This window comes from Lucilia sericata, unplaced genomic scaffold, assembly GCF_015586225.1.
Source record: "Lucilia sericata isolate MDLA Ls3-8-SP2 unplaced genomic scaffold, ASM1558622v1 Contig000293F_arrow, whole genome shotgun sequence".
Lineage (NCBI taxonomy): Eukaryota > Metazoa > Arthropoda > Insecta > Diptera > Calliphoridae > Lucilia > Lucilia sericata.
Window position 1 is genome coordinate 68,130 of NW_023994318.1, and position 20,863 is coordinate 88,992.

Sequence of the window (20,863 nt, forward strand, 5' to 3'; positions counted from 1 at the left end):
AACAAATTATGCCATCCGATTTGTATATTTCCAACTTAAAGTTCTATATAGGTTTTTATCGTGCACAAGATCATCCGATAGCAGTTATATATAATTTTCTATATATTTCCAAATAAAATTTTTTGTAAAAAAAAAGTTTGTTGTTGTAGTACACACCCTAGCACGATGAAATCATGAAAAAAAAATATATGCCATCCGATTTCTACACTTCCAACATAAAGTTATATATAATTTTATATATATTTCCATAATAAAATTTTATGTAAAAAAAAGTTTGTTGTTGTAGTACACACCATAGAACGATGAAATCCGGAAAAAAATGTATGCCATCCGATTTCTACACTTCCAACTTAAAGTTCTATATAGGTTTTTATCGTGCACAAGATCGTCCGAAAGCAGTTATACATCATTTTATATATACTTCCATAATAACATTTTTTGTAAAAAAAAGTTTGTTGTTGTAGAACATACCCTAGAACGATGAAATCCGGAAAAAAATGTATACCATCCGATTTCTACACTTCCAACTTAAAGTTCTATATAGGTTTTTATCGTGCACAAGATCGTCCGATAGCACTTATATATCATTTTATATATACGGCTATAGTAACATTTTTTGTAAAAAAAAAGTTTGTTGATGTAGTACACACCCTAGAACGATGAAATCCGGAAAAAATGTAAGCCATCCGATTTCTACACTTCCAACTTAAAGTTCTATATAGGTTTTTATCGTGCACAAGATCGTCCGATAGCACTTATATATCATTTTATATATACGGCTATAGTAAAATTTTTTGAATGTTTTTTTATTAAAAGGCATTCTGTAACGATATAATCCCAAATATATTTATATTTTATCAGATTTGTTCCTTTCCACATTTATACACATATTTTAATTGATCAAAAATATTTTTTTTAATGTAAATCATGAAAATCAATTTTTTTGAATTTTTTCCACGTGCATAAACACATATTGAAAATGTAAATAATGAAAACGAGTTTTTGCGTCTTTTCCACGTGCAGAAACACATATTTGTAAACAAAAATAACTCACCACACCAAAACAATGTTTATTTTGATAAAACAGCTGTTACGGTTTTATTTTTCATCGGGTTGTTTTCTTTATGTGCGTATTAATTTAATGAAATTTGGTAAGTACGCTTTTTTGCAAAACGACGAAGTATTATATTAAATGCACTTTTATCTCAACAAAAATTGGCACAATAGAGTTGTATATAAGTACTGATGAGCCTGACGAATTTTGCAACGTCGGGCCTCATTTAATCTTAGCCCATATCCACAATTCACTTATAAACACTAATATGATGCAATTTAGAATAAATATATTTTATGTAAACGTAAATCCATCTTCCAAATTTTATAGGGATCTTTCCAAATTTGCCCCTGGATCTCATATAAAGCCTAAAACCTCCTCCGATTTTCGTACCTTTAAGCACTTAATTTCTCAAGGATTTAGAAATTAGAAGCTAAACATTTCCACTTCCCAAGGATTTATTTTTATCTCATGGATTTAAATCTTTATTTAACACCAAATTTCCTATATATATAAACTTGCTTTTTGGTTGACAACACTGCACAATTCACAATAATAAGCGATGACATTTTTAAGAATGGCATCTCAAAAGAAAAACTGTGAAAATATTTCTACTGTCAACAAAGAATTTATAAACAAAAGAAAAAAAGAAACACAAATCAAAACAAAATCTTTTTTGGAGTCGTGCAGTGCTAAATTGCAGCAGTGAACTAAAAAATATAATAATATTAAAACATTTGATACATTTGGATAAATACTATTTGAATTATTATTAAAATGTATTCCTGCAATAATTTTCTGTGGATAACTTAAACAAATCATTGAGTTTTAGATCTTTCCATTTGTATACAAAGGAAAAGTGAAAATAAATTTTAAAAGTGAAAAAAAAAAAAAAAATAATCATTAATTGTTTATAAAAAAGGTATTATTTATGGTGATATAGTAGATTCTTCCCAACATAGAATATACTTAAAAGAACCTGCTAAATTTTTTAGTTTATATTTCTAAATCATTGCAATTTTTTATATGAACCTTGTTTGTACCAGTATTGATTTTTCTAAAAGCAGTCATGTATGTAGGTGTATTTTGAAAAACATTGTCCAAAATAAAACATCCATAGTAAATTGCAAATTTTGTGTTGTGTTCCGTATTTGATGATGATGAGTATGATTTTAATGAATTTTTAATCAAGAAATCTATGTAATTAGGAATGTAACATATACATTTATAAGAGTGTTATAAGTATTAATATATACAAATATGTATTAAAGATTTATGTATGTTCATCTAAAAATATAAATTTGTAGGTACATAGGTATGTACAAATATAATATGTATGTATGTACATTAATATTTGGAAGACGCACCCATATTGCATCATTGACAAATGAACTACTCAAAATGAATATATTGTAAAGTTTTGCTTTAATATTTTCCGTTTCCGGCATTATTTTTTTAATGAAACACATACAATACTGTCATATTCATATATTTGTATTTCACGCACAAATATGTGTTTGTTCATAAATATAAACATACACATACCGACATATCTCTATTCTACATTTATATTGTTAGGTGTAAATTGGAAAATAACTCTATTTACCGGTTATTTTTCAAATATTTGTGTGGTTTTATAATTATAGCAAATTATATACAGACATAACTTTTCTACAAACTTACATAGATATATATACTAAACGTTTTGTGTGAGCATGTTAAATGGCAATTATTTATTTAAATACACCTAGGTCATCGCCCATGTTTGCAGGAAGGAAATCCAAAACTTTTATTGTGTGTATGTTTGTACAAATTTCTATACGCATTTATAGTAACATCGATTTGACACACTTTTCTTTATTTTTGGTTATGACCCACTCTACAGATTTCATGTTAAATAATAAACTTTTTGACATAGACAAAATTAGAACAAAAATTTAAGAATTTTTTCCTGTAATCTAAGAAAAAATCGAAAAATTATATATAAAAATTCGGGAGTTTAAAGCATAAATGAATAAATGAGACTACATTTTGGAACATAGGTGCATGATACATTGAAAAATGGAAACAAATGTTAGAAATTATGAATACATAAATAACAATTTTATTCGTTATTGTAAAACCAAATAAGATTCTTCCAACTAGATCACGTTAGAAAGCTTAAGTTTGATATTGTTAAACAAGATATTAATCAATTTCAAATTGAATGACTAAAAATATTTGAAGTTGAACATAATTCTTAATAATAATTGTAATAATAAAATCTCAACAAAAAAATTAGCTCAAGATTTTAGAAATATAGAGTTAATGTTTAAAAATAGTTTGTCACTTACCTTTCAAACTTCTTTTTATTTATTATTTGCCCTAGATTTTTAAAAACTATCAGTTAATGTACCATAACACCTATGAGAAAAATTCCTCACCAGTTTATCTGAGTACCATTACTTGTCGTGTTAGTTTTAACGAAGAACGAATGTTACATCACATCCGAAGAAATACAGCAGTGTCTTTTGAAGAAAACGAAACCACCGGAGGCCCAAATTTCTTAAGTTTTTAATTTTTTTTTTGACATTTTCCGATCTCCTGACAGAAAAAAAAAATTAACACTTACGGATTCATCATTTATTGGGTCAATTTTTTACGCATTATTTTTTTATTTTTAAAGCTCTTAAGAAAAAAGGAAATAATTGATCATATTAAGACATTACATTCATAATACATATTTTAAATATTAAATAAAATTCATAAATACCAAAAAATACTATAAAGTACGAAAAATTCTACTATTATACACTCTCACTTAATTAAGATCCTATCCTACGTTTTATTCGGAAACTAAATATACCAAAAAATCCCCTTTTTCTAGATTTTCATTAAATCAGGAAGTTGAGCGTTTAATTCTTTGTTTCTAGGTTTAATATTAAAAAGATTCAAAAAGTACCAGTTCAGAAACGAAATACAGTGGACGTCCACTAGTACGAATTATATAGTGTCAGGCCCTTTCGTAATACCGAAAAATTCGTATTATTGAACAACACATTTTGTATGTTTAAATTCAAATAATACACATAAAATATTGGATTTTATTTATTTTTGTTATATTTTTCATGAAAAATTACATAACGGAACAAAATATAATAAATATGTATTATTTTAAATAAATTTCTTGTACATAAACAGGCATAAAAGGGACATATTTACGTATATGAATTGTTAATTTTGAAAGTATCGTGAGTCCAATGGTTGAAATGAGATATATGTAGAAGTTTTTAAATTTTAATGTTTTTAAAAAGATGTGTGCCAAAGACAATTTGCAATTTACATATGTGTTCTAAAATGTATTAAAATGTTCAGATTACATAAAACTTTTATTAGAAACTTGAATGGAATATACCACAATTCTCTAATTTATAATTTTCTCTTAAAAATTAGAATAGTTATCCTTAAACCCATTGTTTGGAATGTGGAGTCACACTACTTTCAAAATTAACAGTTCATACATACATATGTATATAAATATAATTTTACTTATTAAAAAATTCATCATTTAACATCGATGTTTATTACATTGTAAAATGATTCTTATGGCTTTTTCAATAACAGCACTTTTGAGGCTTCAATATTGTTCTCAGCAGAGTTATTGTCGGGAACTAATAAAATACTTTCCTCATTGGCGTTATCATCCAATTTAATTTCTTCTCTTGGGTCATCAAAATTCCAATAAAATAAATTAATAACACTAAATAATTGTTGATTTGTAAATATACATGCAGTAAATTGTGTGTATAGGATTTTTAAAAATACAAAACACTTGTAATAAATACAAAAAAACTTCAAAATTACTGAGCTTAAGGTGAATGATACCGAAATAATAAAATAAAAACATAATAAAAACTTCATTCATACGTAAATAAAACCAAAATTCCCATAAAAAATGCGTTATTCGTACTATCGAACAGAAAAATTGTGACTTTATTCGTACTATAGAGTAGACAATGCAACAATTTTGCCATTCGTATTATTGGATATTCGTAATAAAGAGTATACGTACTATTGGACGTCCACTGTATATAATATTAAAAAGTCCCTTTTTAAAGATTATAATTTTCTTAAGAATCTGCATATTTAATTTCATAGTTCAAGGTTCAATATTATAGAAAACTCAAAAGGTACTAGTTGAAGAACAAAAATTACCAAAAATCCTCTCCTAAAGATTGTTATTTACACAGGATTCTGATTGTTTAATTTTATGTTTATAGGTTCAATATTATAGAAAAAATACCATTTGATGAACGAAAAAGTATCAAAAAGTCCCCTTTTAAAGATTCTCGTTCGAGGTTCGATATTATAGAAAATTCAAAAGGTACTAATTCAATGGAAAATACTTTCCTAAAGCTTATTCAGGGCTCTTACTGTTTAGTTTTATATTGCAGAACGAAAGTGAACCAAGTTGCAGAACGAAAGAGTACCTAAAACTAGTCTTTGGTACCGGAGTTACAAATAACATCCCATTAGCATTTAGTTGTTCAAAATATAAACATTTTCTAAATTTTATCAAAGTTGGCTCAATAAATTTCCCGTTTTTTCTGAATTTACCGTTTTTAATTTTTTTTGCCCCATAAATATTCGAATTTCCAAAAATTCCGTCATAGTGGATCGATTTGGCGGGAGACCAAACTCCTTTTTAAAAAATGTAAAGAAGAAGATGAAATTTCAAAACTTTACACCAACTTTTATGAAATTCCCACAAAGTTTACTTTGTGAGAACTGTTATTAGCTTCCAAAGTAAAATTATTTTAATTCTTTTTTATGAATTCTATTAAGCTTAAAATTGGTCTGTTTAATAACTAAATATTGCTGCTAATTGTTACAAATTTTCAGAAAAATTTGAGAAATTTGTTTTGAAATACAGAAACAATTTGTGATAATTTATTTATAACAGTAATTTTGAAAAATATTGTGTAGTAAATAAAAATTAACCATTATTAAGTTAATAATATTGGAGATAAACTTCAAATATTTAAATTTTTATGCTGTATCATAATATCTTTATGTATATATATTGAAAAATATATTTTAAGCACTTTTAGACGTAAATTTAACTACTGTCAAACTCAATTAATTTTCCATAATTAACCATATACCGAATTTAGTTAACCCAAAATAGAATATGATGACGAGACATTAAAACGATTAAAAAGGTTGTGCAAACATTATAAACAACAAAAAGAAAACAACCAAAAACAACACACAAAATAATTAATTGTAAAAGGGCGTTGAGAATATTTTAAACAATAAACAACATTTTACTTAAACTCTAATGCTCTCTTTAGTGTTGACTTCTAAATATGGAACGTCTAACATTCATAATAAGTATTTGGCACGAGACAGTAGCATATAGGTACAAAAATTTGTTTGAATTTCAGTCTGGATATGATGGTCAGTGTAGATAGAACAAAAATATAAATAAAGTTTTAATTTAGTGTGACATTTGAATGGGAAAGTATGTATGACGTTAACTCTAATTAAAAGGGCGTTGTTTTTGTTCTATTATTTTGTAAATTCTTTCATCTTTTGTTACAATTTTAAAAATAATTTTTTATTCAGATAATACAATAATTTTTACTATATTACAGGCAATTTACGCATAAAAAATGGTAAAAATACTGCAGGCTTATAATTTTGCCAAGCAAAATACATTTGCTTTGAATGGTGAAATATTGGCAGCAACTTTAATTGATTCTAATCGCATTGCTATTAGTAGTGCTGAGCAGTTTATAGAAATTTATGACATTGTCGATAGACAACGCTTAGCTGAAGATCTGGATTCTGTTGGCACTGGTGTAAATGAAAGCGCAACTATAAATGAGGGTAACAATACTAGTGCATCAGCTGCAACTAATGATGAAAAGCAACCCACTAAATACACATTGGCTACTGTGGGTGAAGTAGTCAATTTGATTTATTGTGAAGCAGGTTAGTTAAATGAATGCCATAAACGAAAACAACTTGAATTCATTGCAAAACTTTTATAGGAAAATATTTGGTTACATTGGAAAAGGAGAATGTTGGAAGCCCCGTGCATACAAATTCATCTAGCATTAGTTGCACCAGCAGCAGTAACAATACCACTGTTTACTCCGAAGATGATACAAAAATGTTTGTGCGCATATATGCAAACTTTTTAAAATTTCCTGAATCAAAATTAGCCGATTTACCCATTACCATACGTATTGCATCGATGACAACACCAAAAGCACAATTAGTTAAAAGCATTGACGTAATTGAGTTACCATTGCGTAGTCCACCAGACCTAATACAATGCTGTCAGGTAAATACGAGTTTTGAGAATGAATTCAGTTTATGTTAAACTAACTAATTTTAAGTTTTACAAATTTTTTAAATGCAAATAGAACGCATCCCTGTTTTGAAATTATTTGTAATTTTAATTTGTTTAAAATTGTATTTCTAGACTTCCGGCAACATTATTGTTAGTAGCAAAGAACGTATCTATCTATACGAATATACCCAATGCGTTCACGAGAGCACTCAACCAAGATTTAAATATATTGATTTTTTGCCATTCAAATTCTTTGTAAATCTTAACTTTGTACCACTAAAATTGAATCTTGCTGAAAATGTAATTGCATGTATGAATAATCGTTATTGCGTGGCTTTTCGTGTGGTAGATGTTTTGGCTAGCAATGTATGTACAGCTGGTGATGGAGGCGTTCAAAATACCATGCCCTACACTTATGATATGGACGAAAACGCCGATATAGAAGTTGAAGATGTCATATCAAATTCTGAGTCGAGTATGGCCAGTAAAACGAGTGTGGGCCCATCCAGTCATAGTCATAATAGTTTTGAAACAGATTCTTTGGAAACGACAGCTAGTGGACGCCCTTTAAATGGTTTTCCGGGTAGAACACCCATTGATTTTAATGTGGCACGTATGGTCAACTCAGCTTGTGGTCGTGAGTTTGAAGTGGACTTGAAATCTCAGTGGGAGCAAAATGAAAGTGATATGGGTAATGGCCCTGCCAGTGGTAAATTTAATATAACTTGTGATACCCAAGAAATAATTATAATGCCGACAAAAGCAAATGAGATAAAAATTAAACTTGTCAATGAAGCAAAAGCTATGAATGTGCAGGTGAATACATGATTTCATATCATGAAGTTAAAAAAAATTAAATAAATATTTATATTTCAGCGTATTTCGTCAAATGGTAAAATTATATCAGCTTATAACGAGGAAAGTATGGTGCAATATGATATACGTAAATTGCTACAAATTTGTATGAAAACTTCTGAACCAGGTGGCGGTAGAGTTGTAGACATATTACGTTGTATGGATCTAAAAGCTATTTATCAGCGCAATGATAACGATTGTGATGATATTGAGGATCCGGAATATGATATGGGAAACCAACAAATACCGGGTGCAATATCCACCTCCAAACATGTCAATCGACGCACTTTAAAGTCCAACAAACATCAGAGTTGTATTGGTTTTGCTTTATTAGTTGCGAGCAGTGTTGACGGCTATCTCTACCAGTTTTGTGCCCAGGGTATGTATTATCTTATTTAAGAGATTATTTTTATTGACAATTCCTATTTAACTCTCTTAGGAAAGTGGTATAATGAAAATGAAAAACCTATAGCAATTTATTCCTTCACTGCACCAGTTCTGCAAGTTCATATTAATGATTATGTCATCTATGCCGTAACTACTGAGTCTGTCGAAACTCATACTTCAAGAATTGGTCACAAACTATTTAACAATCGCTTTGAGTATCCCTCTATAGCTGAATTATTTCCCGAGGAATCTAGTCCCGATGTCAATGCTCCCATTGCTGTTGTGGGACTTTGTTCATTTATACATGTTCAGTATGTATGTGTAAACCGCAATAATGTGGTGTTAATAAGCAATGGAACATTGAATGCTACAAATGCCTCCAATTCAGGTGACACAGCCTTAAAGCGAAGAAGTACAGGTGAAGGCAAACGTAATATAGCAGCACGTTTGATTGCTGAAGCCAAAGCTAAACACAATTTGTTGCGTAACAGTTATTCAAATCAACAATCTGTTACAAATGAATGGACTCTTTATAATCTGGAAGTACCACCCGTAGAACAAGTGGTAGATGACTTAGAATCCATAGCCGAAACTTATCGGTCTGCCAGTAGTTCTAATTTCTATGATCTTATGGAAGAGGCTCATGTCATGTTGAGAATGAGTACTTCTTTGCAATTTAATAAATTGAGCGAAGAAAGAGAATCTCAGTTACGTCGTAAGTTTATGACCAATTGTCGTAAGTTGGCTGATTTCTCTATAAGATCGAAAAAGAAGGAAATCCATATGCAAGCATCAGGATTTTACAAAATGTGTAATTTACAATTATCGGAAATTTACGAAAATTATATAAACAACTTTCTATATATTGATGAGGAAAAGTGTCAAGATTTGCAGAAAATTCCAACACCAGGAGATGATACGACCATAGAACCTGAACAACTTCATGGACTTATTTATACAGTCAAACTGTTTTTAATGAATTTAGGCACAGATCGCTTAAAGGCCTCATTTCTGAATCAATTGGTCAAGCCGTTCTTTACACCTAGTCGTGTTGTAAAGCAGGGATTTACTCAAGTGTCCCTTTCATTAGAATTTCTTAATTTATTCATAAAATATTCTCCCGAAGATATACCACCAGTTATGCTTGGCTCTCCAGTCGTTGCTGATTCTATAAGTGGAGAAATTATAAATTATTTAAAATTTTTGGACAATTTGTAAGTAGTAGATTGAAAATTAATACTAATTTAAATATATGAACATTTTATTTTTTACGACCTCAGAAATCCCGATGATAACCTCTTGCTCGCTGTAACAGCCTGTCGTATGTCAAATTATATTTTATCACAAGATGTCATTTCTCGTACTAATCGTCATGATTTAGCTGTTGCCTTAATCAAATATAAAAATGTTTTGTTCGATGACACAACCGTATTATTCCAAAAACAAAAACGTAATAAAACTGATGACTATCCAAATAGTACATCAAAAGACACTCCACCTCCTCACAATAAGCAAGGCAAACGCAAATCGACACAAAACAATTCAAGTGCTTTAATAGGAAATTTGTCAACAGCTGGACAGGAAGTAGTTTCCTTTTCGGATTTCGCAGAGACTATTCTATTGGCAACAGAGAAGAATGAACTAATCGAGGCTATAAGTGATGTCTTCATACATGCTTTATGTGTAGAACATAGTATAACTTTGGAAATAATTCTGCAATTGTTTCTCAATTATATTGCATCGCATATTGGCCAAAAGGGTTATCAAACTTCACAAAAAGTGTTTGTTAACATTTTGCAGGTAGGTTACGAAGTGTAATAATTTCAAATCATTCACTTAATAGATTTTTCAATTTCTTAAAGGTTTATTATTATGATTTATTTGATGTAAATCCTTTAAATACAAATCAAGATATGCCCACAAACAACACACCGCCACAAATTGATGAAGATTATGATGAAGGTTTCTCTAAAGGTAATAGTGAACGGGACAGTGAATCGATTGCTAATTCTATAGGCGATACAAATTCTGCTGGTAGTTCTTCAATTGATGATAGACGCATATCTAGTCATTGCAATCGTATTGTTTATGATCAACTGCATGAACAACAGTCTCCATTCAAACGTAATTCAAAAGCCTCTCTCCTTAATATTGATGAACAACAACAGCATAATGCTGATGATAGTGAAATCAATAGTAAGGGCTTGAAAATACTATTTCGCATGTATATGGGCCGTTTAAAGGCGTTAAGTGACTTAATAACTGATCTACAATCGGCCGATCTTGAACAACAGTCATTAAATGAAGAGTTTTTAAGTTTACGTATGGAGTGCATATCATTTATGATTCGCCACTTGCAAGAGTTACGCATGCAACAGCAGCATCATAATCATTTGGGTACAAATCAAAATTATCATATGTTGTATTACAATCAATCATTGACAAATGGAGGTCGAATTAATGATCAGAAATTGACATATGTTCCATTTATACCTGACTATAAGTTGAGTGGTGAGAAATTTGAGCAGCACATTAAATCGTATGTTCGACCTATACCATGTCTTTTGGATCGACCTCAATACCTTAACCGCTTATCGCCATTTAAACGTGGTGATTTTAGTTATCCCAACAAAGAAGAAGGAGAAACTGAAGTACATTTTGTTGGTTGGCATAACGAACTGTTAACATTAACATTAAAAATACAGGTGAAATATATTTTTAAACAGCTAAAAATAATTCTAATTTAATTTTCCTCTAATATAGTCATTATTGGCCTCTCCTAAAATTGAACAAGAAATCATTGAGGAATTCATTGCGTTTGTACAAAAAACACCAAATCTATTGGGCATCGATAGTTTCCTAGTAATAATTTTACCCAAACATTTAGCCATCAATTATATGCTGAACTTTTGCCCCGAATATTTATGGCAGTATGGCAAGGTAAATGTTATAAATTATAAAACAAATCCGATTAGATGTTTTAAAAACCTACTTATTTATGTTATCACTTTAGTCTAACAATTTCACACCCAAACAATGGGAATCCTTATTTAAGAAAATTCTGGGTAAAAAAGAACTTTTGCCAAATTGGAAGACTTATATTACTGGTAAGTATTTCCAAAAGTATGCAAATATTGTTGATAAAAATAAGCCATCCAATTAACCACACTATTGCAGAAATCCTTAATAATTTGGTAGCGGATTTAAATTTCGAAGAACTTTTGCAATGCTTTCCTAGTGAGGTTATCCAAAATCGCAACATTGAACTATGGACTAAAGAATTTAATACGGATTGCATAACGACTATTGATTCGAACATTGGAGGTTTAATATTCGAACAAGAAAATAATGAAAACACAGTGCCATTAACACAGACTATGACCCGTGACCATTTACCTATGGATAATGTAGATGAAAATAATGTTTTCGAACTTACCTTACGCAAAGCAGTCTCCAAACAGCGTAGCATAGCCTTACGTTCCATGATAGAATCAACTGGCAAACAACTATTCGATGCAACAAGTAATCCTATGTACAATCTTTAAGAGAACGAATTAAATTTATATAGAAACATTTGAATTAGTTAGCAAACATTTCCGTAGTTGTTTATAAAAAGCAAACTGATAAATGAAAAATCTAAAAATTATACATATATGAATTTTATTCTTATTCAAAGTTTATTACGAAAGAAAATCTATAATCATCTATTAAATTGTAGTATAATAAACAGCGCATAATTGTTATTGATCTTATGATAAATTATCAAAATTTATAAACTATTATTAATCAGAATTACATAACTAGTATGTAATCGTTCGATATTTTCAAAATTTACAAATGCAAACGTAGTATTTTTTATGATCATTACAGCACAAATTTTACAAAGATTTAATTTAATATATTTAAGTCAACAATATTTGAAAAAGTCTAAATTAAATCATTCCATATATTATTTTTGGATTTGTTTTTAATATTTTTTTATAAGAACTAACCTAAATATGATTTTTAGTATTCTATAAATATTTTATTATAGTTTTTATTCGAAGAGCGAATGTTTATTGATACTCATACAAATGTACTACTATAATTTTAAATTTGTATTTAATTTGTGATTATTTTATTTTGAAAATATACCTATATTCTAAATTAATTTATACATACATACCTATATACAAAACATATTTTTATTTAAATAAAGTGATATTTCTATTAAACAATTAAGTATTTTATGTTTTCTTATATAATATACGTAACTATTTTCCATTTTTAAGATGTAAAAACAGCGTGAAGAAACCATTAATTAAAAAATTTCCTATGTGTCTGAAAGTCACATCTGTTCTCTTTGTAGGTTTAGGTTTAGTTAAAGATCTAGTATATCTTCTGTCTTCGAGATATATTAAACTAAAGCTTGATCTCTGGGTTAAAACATTGTTGGCCTATGTATCCAGTGTGATTATCAAGTCATATCCATAATCTGACCCAACGAACAGCGCTTTACTTCCTCAGCTCATGCCACTGCAATCACTTACAAATTGCGAAGTAGAAACAAGGCCCTCAAGACGCTAGCCTTCAGCGCTTGGAGTATGGATTAAGAAACCTTGTTAGTTACATATAAAGCGATTGGTCAGTCATGAGCAGAACATAAGTAGTTATGTTCAGGATCCATTATATCGGTCCCACGCCAACAATTTCGCAGTCGCAGGATACCGCATGTACATCGTATTTGAATGTCGCCCTCCGACCATTGCAGACACGAAAGAAAACCTCCCGAGGAGAACAAGAGTAGTTCTGGCACAACTTAGATCTGGATGGAACAAAAGCTTTAATGCCTATTGTTCGCGTATAGACCGTGTCGTCTCTAACGAATGTCCGTCCACCTTGCAGTCAAGGTCTACATGGTACCCACAATATTTTCAACTGCTTAGCCTACCCTAGTTTCCGTAATTCCTAAGAATTTTCCAATCAGTGTTCGTGAGGAATGTTATGTCCGGAATAAGTACCCATATGATGTAAACCTTACCTCTTGGAGAGTTTTCAGTTAAAGCTTTCTTACAACCAATACGATCTTAGATTTAATTTTATCATTTGATATCGCCCTAATTGCCTTTACACTTTTATAAAGCCAATGGGTCATAGTAGGACTAAGACCCCATTTCATGTTTATAGTTCTCCTACATACCGTTCAGCACCGATGTGCCTTGTTGATCCTATCCTCTATGTGATGTCTCCATTTTAATTTCCGGTCAAAGATTACACCTAAGTACTTAACTCTGTCTGTCACAGGTATCTTCTTGCCCAGGAAACAGGGTTCAGTATACTTAGACATTTTTGTCTTTCTTGTGAAAAAACATATTTCCGTCTTCGACGGGTTAACATTAAAGCCACTCGGTTGATCCCAGTCAAGGTCGTATTCTGAGCCTCGCCAGTTGTCCTACACAAGTAATTTGAATCCTTTTCCCTTACCTCATCTTACAATCCAATACGATCTTAGATTTAACTTTATCATTTGATATCGCCCTAATTGCCTTTAAACTTTTATAAAGCCAATGTGTCATAGTAGGACTCATGTTTATAGTTCTCCTACATATCGCTCAGCACCGATGTGCCTTCTTGATCATATCCTCTATGTGATGTTTCCATTTTAATTTCCGGTCAAGGATTATACCTAAGTACTTAACTCTGTCTGTCACAGGTATCTTCTTGCCCAGGAAACAGGGTTCAGTATATTTAGAAATTTTTGTCTTTCTTGTGAAAAGACATATTTCCGTCTTCGACGGGTTAACATTAAAGCCACTCGGTTGATCCCAGTCAAGGTCGAATTCTGAGCCTCGTCAGTTTTTCTAACTAAGTAATTTGAATCCTTTTCCCTTAGAAGTATTACCACATCGTCTGCATAGCAAACAGGCCTAAGTTCATTCTCGGTTAGGGTCCTTAGGTGGCTATTAATCATTGTAACCCATAGTAAAGGGGACAAAATGCCACCCTGTGGTGTACCGCGAAATAGCCTTTTCCTGATAGTTATATAGTACATCTCGCAGCTTATCCATCTGTTCCTTAGCATGCAGTCAACATAAAACTGATCTAAGTATTGGTTAAGAGTATCAGTGTGCACATAATTGAAGGCGCCTTCGATGTCAATGCTTAAAAAAGATTTTTGTACATTTTTACAATATGTACTTTAAAATTACCCCAAAATTTATTCAAACACCTAATATTTTATAGATATTTGAGAGTTTAATAACTCGGATAAGAAATTAATTGCGTGTTATTAAAAGTGTACATACGAGTTAATCATTTCAAAGTTTAGTCTTCGGAGTTGATTTGATATATAAGTGATTTTGTCGGAATAACAGTCGAATCGGTTTAAAAATATTATAGATTTAAATCGATCAAAAATATAAATAAATAAAAGTATAAACATTAAAGTAGTGTTATCACTAAGTATTCATAATACAGAAACATATTAACCTAAAAACAGTCCACTTGTTGTGTCAGCACAACAACAAGTCTATAAATGTTTATAATATACAATAGAGTGCACCAAAACATCAAGTTGCAAACATTGTCTGTCTGCTCTTCAAGAATTGTTTTTTGGGTTGTAAAACTGAGGCACTTTATTATAACTTGTCAGTAATTAAAGTTATTATTTTATAGTGTAGATACTTTGTTTCTAGTTATCATAACTATACGGGAAGATCGGTAACCTTTAGCTAAAGTACATATATAATAGTTAAAAACAAATTATCTACCTATACTACTAATAAAATATATATAAAATCTTAACTTTAGTTATTGGCATGTTATAATGATGGTCATAACAAAAATTTGCTTCATTGATAACGGTAACTACGTCTCTAAAGTTTTAAGGTGCAAGGGGGAAGAAGGTTTCTTTAATTTTTTGCTAAAATTTTGCCATTTTCCCCTTTTAAATGCATCTTAAAACTTTAGGGCCGTTGCGGCACCCTGTGAATCAAATTTTTGGTATGACTTAGTTATACAGCCTATAGAGCAGAGCGCTCATAGAACAATTTTTCCGTTGTACAAGTTTGGAGCAATCTAATGTACAACAATAAATACCCTGCAGTTTGGGGTGGTTGTATCAATTTAATGACATTAGCTGGCCTTTGTTATGCATGTTCTGGGACAGATATAGACAAAGAGCTCCCACTCTTGATTTCACATGTTACATACATATGTATAATGACAATCAAAACCAATCCTTCCACAGCAAAACGCCAAGCATCATTTAACAAGCAATGTACATACATACATATGCATGTAATATAAGTTCGAGTCAATTAAATAGTAAGACATTTGGGAAAAATACTGTCTAAAATATACTATTAACTATTTATACTGCTGGGTATAAATAAAACTGTATATAAAAATATGTGCGTATATCGCTACCTGAAACAAAAATAGATTTAAGTAATTATTTTTAAACCAACTTTCAAATTATTAAAAGACGTTCGTTATATCCATGTATAAATCGATGCAGAATATATAAAAATCGTTGCAGTATTGAATTCAATCAGATCTGTCAATGGTTTTAAATTAAAAATTGTTATAGCAAGAATGTTATCGTTTTCACCGTAGTGTTATTCAATGTTTATCAGACATTTTTCATTCCTAGTAACGATATGTTTACATATAAATATAAAAATAAACACTCGGCACTCAACTTTCGGTAAATTTGTTTACAAATTGTAAAATAAAATTATAAAAAAACCAAACAAAGTAAATATCAGAGAATTGATATACGCTTATGTCTCTTAATTGAGAAAGATCTCTTTTATAATTCAAGTATTTATAATCGACTACATTGTATATACATAGTTAAAGTTAATCAAGTTCTAAGTAAAGTAAAATAATTTAAAGAACTAGTATTTATTGTTAATACAAAAATGACTGTCAATGATCATGAAAGTGAACAAGTGAGTGCTACGGAAAAATTAGAAGAGCATTACGATGAAAGTGACGATAATTCATTGGATGTGATATTGATTCGTATTGGGGAATTTGGTCGTTATCAAATGTTTAATTATGTATTACTCTGTATACCCATGATATTTAATGCATTTCAATCAATATCTTATGTATTCACCGCCAGCCCTGTTGTATACAGGTGAGTAAAATAATGTATTTTATAGAATTGATTAAGAGTAAATATAATTCATTAAATTAAGAGTGATTAAACCTAGTTCATACATGCGTACATATATGTATATGGAAATTAGATGTATTTATTTATGAGAGGTATATTTATTTCATAGAAAACATTTCTCAAGACTTTCGTTCGAAATATTGAATACCTCTATATACATATATATGTAGTTGTAAAAATATTGTGTAGGGGGTATCGAGTATTTGTCCACTTAATACTAAAAAGAACTTGTATTTAAATCCAATTTATTTATTTAAATTTAACGGATATGGTGTATAGCCAAACAATATACATATACAGTTTAACATACGAAATGCAACTCTCAGCAAAACTAAATCAAAGAAAATTAATTTAATAACTGCAATAATAGTGAAAAATTATAAATATTTATCGAATGGTATTGAGAACAAAAAAAAAAAAATAAATATTTTATATAACATAATATATTGTTTATAGCTAATTTAAGTTTGTTTGGAATAAAGGTGACTAACTTTTAGCAATAATTATTGTAATTAATATTATTAGTCACCTCTATCCCAAACAAACCAATAGATTATTAATCTATTGAAAATTCAATAACTATTAACTGTTTTTTAATTTTTTTTAATTTCATAAGATTTGTCATTTAATTTATTATATTAAATTATACGGTTTTTTGCTTGGCACCACTCTATATGAATTTTTGACATAGTTGGTTTTCAGTTGATCCATTTCATCCAGCACTACTTGGCAAATATCATTGGACCTTACATACTATCATTCAAATGTCCTAATGGAACCACTATCCGTTTTTATAACATTCTTTGGGAAATTTTTAAATTTATACCTTAAAATACGTCTATATTAGAAAAATATTTATTATGCTAAACGTTAAATTGTTATCATGATAAAAAATTAGCACGTACAGACTGCATTTATTACCGTTACAACGTCGTTATGACGGTGTTGTTTAAGGGCCCTTCACACGGTCACACTTTACGTACGACAAGTCTAATGAAAAAGTAAAATGAAATTCCATCCGTATGATAAAAAAGAGAATAAAAGTCGTATGATTTATATTTTTTGTGTTTACAAGATTGGTATAAAACAATAAGAAAGTAAGATGGAACAGCTGTTTCACTTTTTTTGTATGTGTTTACATAAAAATACATCCCTGATCTAATGCGACTTGCTTGTTTTTTGAATCATTTCAAAAAATGAAGAGAGCCATACGACTGTCAAATTTTCCATCCGTATTTTCTCTCAATGTGTGATGGTTTCATTACATATTGCGTTTAGAGGATCCCATCCGTTCTCTTCTACACAAAATTTTGGCAGATCATATTACTTGTGTGCTCATGTGAAGGGGGCTTTAAACAATTGTTTAGACAACGTTGTCTTCATAATAAACGACATTTTATTGTAAAATCTGTTGCACAAAAACAAAATTTGTGCAATTAAAATTGATTTTTTAACATAAGTTTTAGTGAAATTAGTGTTTATTTACAAAATTTGCATTTAATATTAATTGTTTTTATAAAATATAGCATTATTTAAATAAAATTATCTGTGAGTTGCCGTGATAAAATCAGAATTTTGTTACCCCTATGCATTAACATAAACAAAAAACTGAAAATTTTTCTGCCCACATTTTGTCAAGTGCCGTGATAAATATTTGTCTAATATAGACACGGGGTAAATAATTTTGAATATATAAAAGCTCATATTTCAATTAGGTTACAATTTGTCAATTCAATTTATTAAAAAAAACTTGTCTACTTTTTAATACTAATCAATATTTTTAGGTGTAATATAACACAGTGCGACAGTTTAACTAGTCAATATAGGGAGCCTTGGCTTAATTTTACAATTCCATTAAAGGATTCGCAATATGACAATTGCAATCGTTATGTATATAATAAGAACATAAGTGATTACTATTCATCGCCTTCTACAGCTGAATGTGTTGAACTTAATTTTAATAAATCGTTGGTCGAAAAGTGTAATGATGGATTCAAATTTCGTGATGCAGAATATACGGTAGCGAATGAGGTAAATAATTTTTAACAGTAATTATTTTCTTATTTTAAATATACATATAAAGATTATTCAATATTTTAATACATAATTAGTTTGGATTCTTTTGCTCTGACGAATGGAAACTAAACATGGCTGGTACTATTAACAATGTGGGGCAATTCATTGGTATACCTCTTGGCGGATTACTCGCTGATAGGTAAATTGGTCCTTATACATATGTATGTATAAGTTATTTTAAATACATTAACCCCCCATTTTCACAATGTCTAGTTATTTTTTAACTTTAAGATATATTGGCAGTTCTCATACAAAAATTGTCTTAACTGGAAGAATAACTACCAGTTAAACGATAACTGCAGGTGGTGAAAATGGGGATTAGAAAATTTTTTTGCAATATTCCATATTTATGTATGTTAATTTATGTGTGTATGTATGTTTAGATTCGGCCGTCGTACTATGTTGGCAATTGCTGGCTTTCTAAGTTCAATTATGGGCATCATACGTTCGTTTTCAACAAATTACTATATGTTTCTTTCATTTGAACTACTCGATATGGTCGTCGGAAGTACACTATTTCCTACGGCTTTTTTATTGGCCATTGAATTGGTTGGACCAAAGAAACGTGTGGCAGCCGCAACAATAATTACAATATTCTACTCATTAGGTGAAGCATTGTTGGGTGTTCTAGCAGGACAATTTCAAAATTGGAGAACTCTTCTGAGGGTACTGTATATACCAGCGGCATTACAAATATTTTTCATAATCCTATTGCCCGAAAGTGTACGTTGGCTATTAAGTCAAGGTAGGGAAAAACAAGCCGTTACAATACTTAAAAAAGCTGCTCGGATTAATCGTAAAGTTTTACCCGAGAGTAGTTTAAAAAGTCTGGTGAACTCCAATAAAAATAAATTGGAAACGGCGAATGAGAGTAATTATCCCATATGGCTGGCTATTAAAACGTTTTTCTGGAGAATTTTGAATTGTTCATTCTGTTGGTTTACACATACACTGGTAGCCTTGGGATTAAGTTTAAATTCTGTAAATTTAGGTGGTAATAAATACAATAACTTTATGCTGAATGGTCTTGTACAAGTGCCAGGTTTAATACTTCCGCTCTTTATAATGAACACTATCGGACGACGTTTTTCCTTATTTGGTTCCATGTTAATATGCGCTTTATGTATGGGAGCAGCAATACTATTTGGCAAAAGTAACAATAATAATAAGTGATTTAAATATATTTATTTATTTAATAACATTTATCATTTCAGATGGTGACAATGTTGAACTGATACTATTTCTGATTGGCAAATTTGCTATAACTTGTAGTTTTCAAGTTTTATACTTTTTTACATCAGAAATATTTCCTACAAATGTGCGTAATAGCCTTTTATCCTTATGTTCAATGATCGGTCGAATTGGATCTATGTTGGCTCCCCAAACTCCATTATTAGTAGGATTTAAATCAATTAATTACATAAGTTATATGGTTTAATTATATTAAAACTAATATTTCTTCTTAGGCCAATTACTATGAGTATGCTCCACAATTTCTATTTGCCGCATTTGCCTTAGTTAGCGGTTGTTTAACACTATTATTTCCTGAAACTGCTAATAAATCTCTGCCTACAACGATGAATGAAGCTTCTAACTTAAAAAATGGCCCAGATGAAAAATCAGAGCTTAATGAAAGTATTTAAAACATTGCGAAAGGTTGTTGTTCTGATATTTGTATTCATGTAATGATATTGATTTAATAAAATTATGTCTTTAAATAAATATTTAATTTAGTCAGATTGCCCAGGCGAACGATGAAAAACGATTTAATTAATTTTCACTAATACTAGTATTATTTGGTGTGCTGATCCCGAAAATGGCAACAAGAAGTCTTATCACTGATAACACTACGGCTCTGAAGTGTAAAAGGATTTTAGCTCTAATAGTTTCTCAGTTGAATATTAATGTTCTTAGTGCAAACTTTAAAGATTCTAACTCTAATAGTTTCCCAGATAAACGAATTTTTGTATTTAATTTAATCATATTG

The 20,863-nt window shown here is 29.9% G+C and overlaps 2 protein-coding genes across 3 annotated transcripts; both read left to right on the top strand.

The window, feature by feature from the left end:
- The first annotated feature begins 1,702 nt into the window (after positions 1-1,702).
- Positions 1,703-12,846, top strand: LOC119603321. Of its 2 annotated transcripts, none has more exons than XM_037955327.1 (11): positions 1,703-1,976; positions 6,691-7,030; positions 7,090-7,385; positions 7,527-8,210; positions 8,271-8,628; positions 8,689-9,850; positions 9,917-10,436; positions 10,499-11,341; positions 11,400-11,576; positions 11,650-11,743; positions 11,814-12,846. In XM_037955327.1, exons 2-11 carry the CDS (start codon positions 6,709-6,711, stop codon positions 12,179-12,181), a joined length of 4,824 nt encoding a protein of 1,607 aa, XP_037811255.1. In that variant the 5' UTR covers positions 1,703-1,976; positions 6,691-6,708; the 3' UTR covers positions 12,182-12,846. The 2 variants fall into 2 exon arrangements, with proteins under 2 accessions (XP_037811255.1, XP_037811254.1); XM_037955326.1 differs by lacking the exon at positions 1,703-1,976 and adding an exon at positions 6,461-6,557.
- A 2,062-nt stretch (positions 12,847-14,908) lies between these two features.
- Positions 14,909-20,638, top strand: LOC119603325 (organic cation transporter protein). The gene is made up of 7 exons (XM_037955330.1): positions 14,909-15,047; positions 16,473-16,761; positions 18,585-18,831; positions 18,912-19,015; positions 19,260-20,029; positions 20,091-20,272; positions 20,343-20,638. Exons 2-7 carry the CDS (start codon positions 16,541-16,543, stop codon positions 20,517-20,519), a joined length of 1,701 nt encoding a protein of 566 aa, XP_037811258.1. The 5' UTR covers positions 14,909-15,047; positions 16,473-16,540; the 3' UTR covers positions 20,520-20,638.
- The last annotated feature ends 225 nt before the right edge of the window (positions 20,639-20,863 follow it).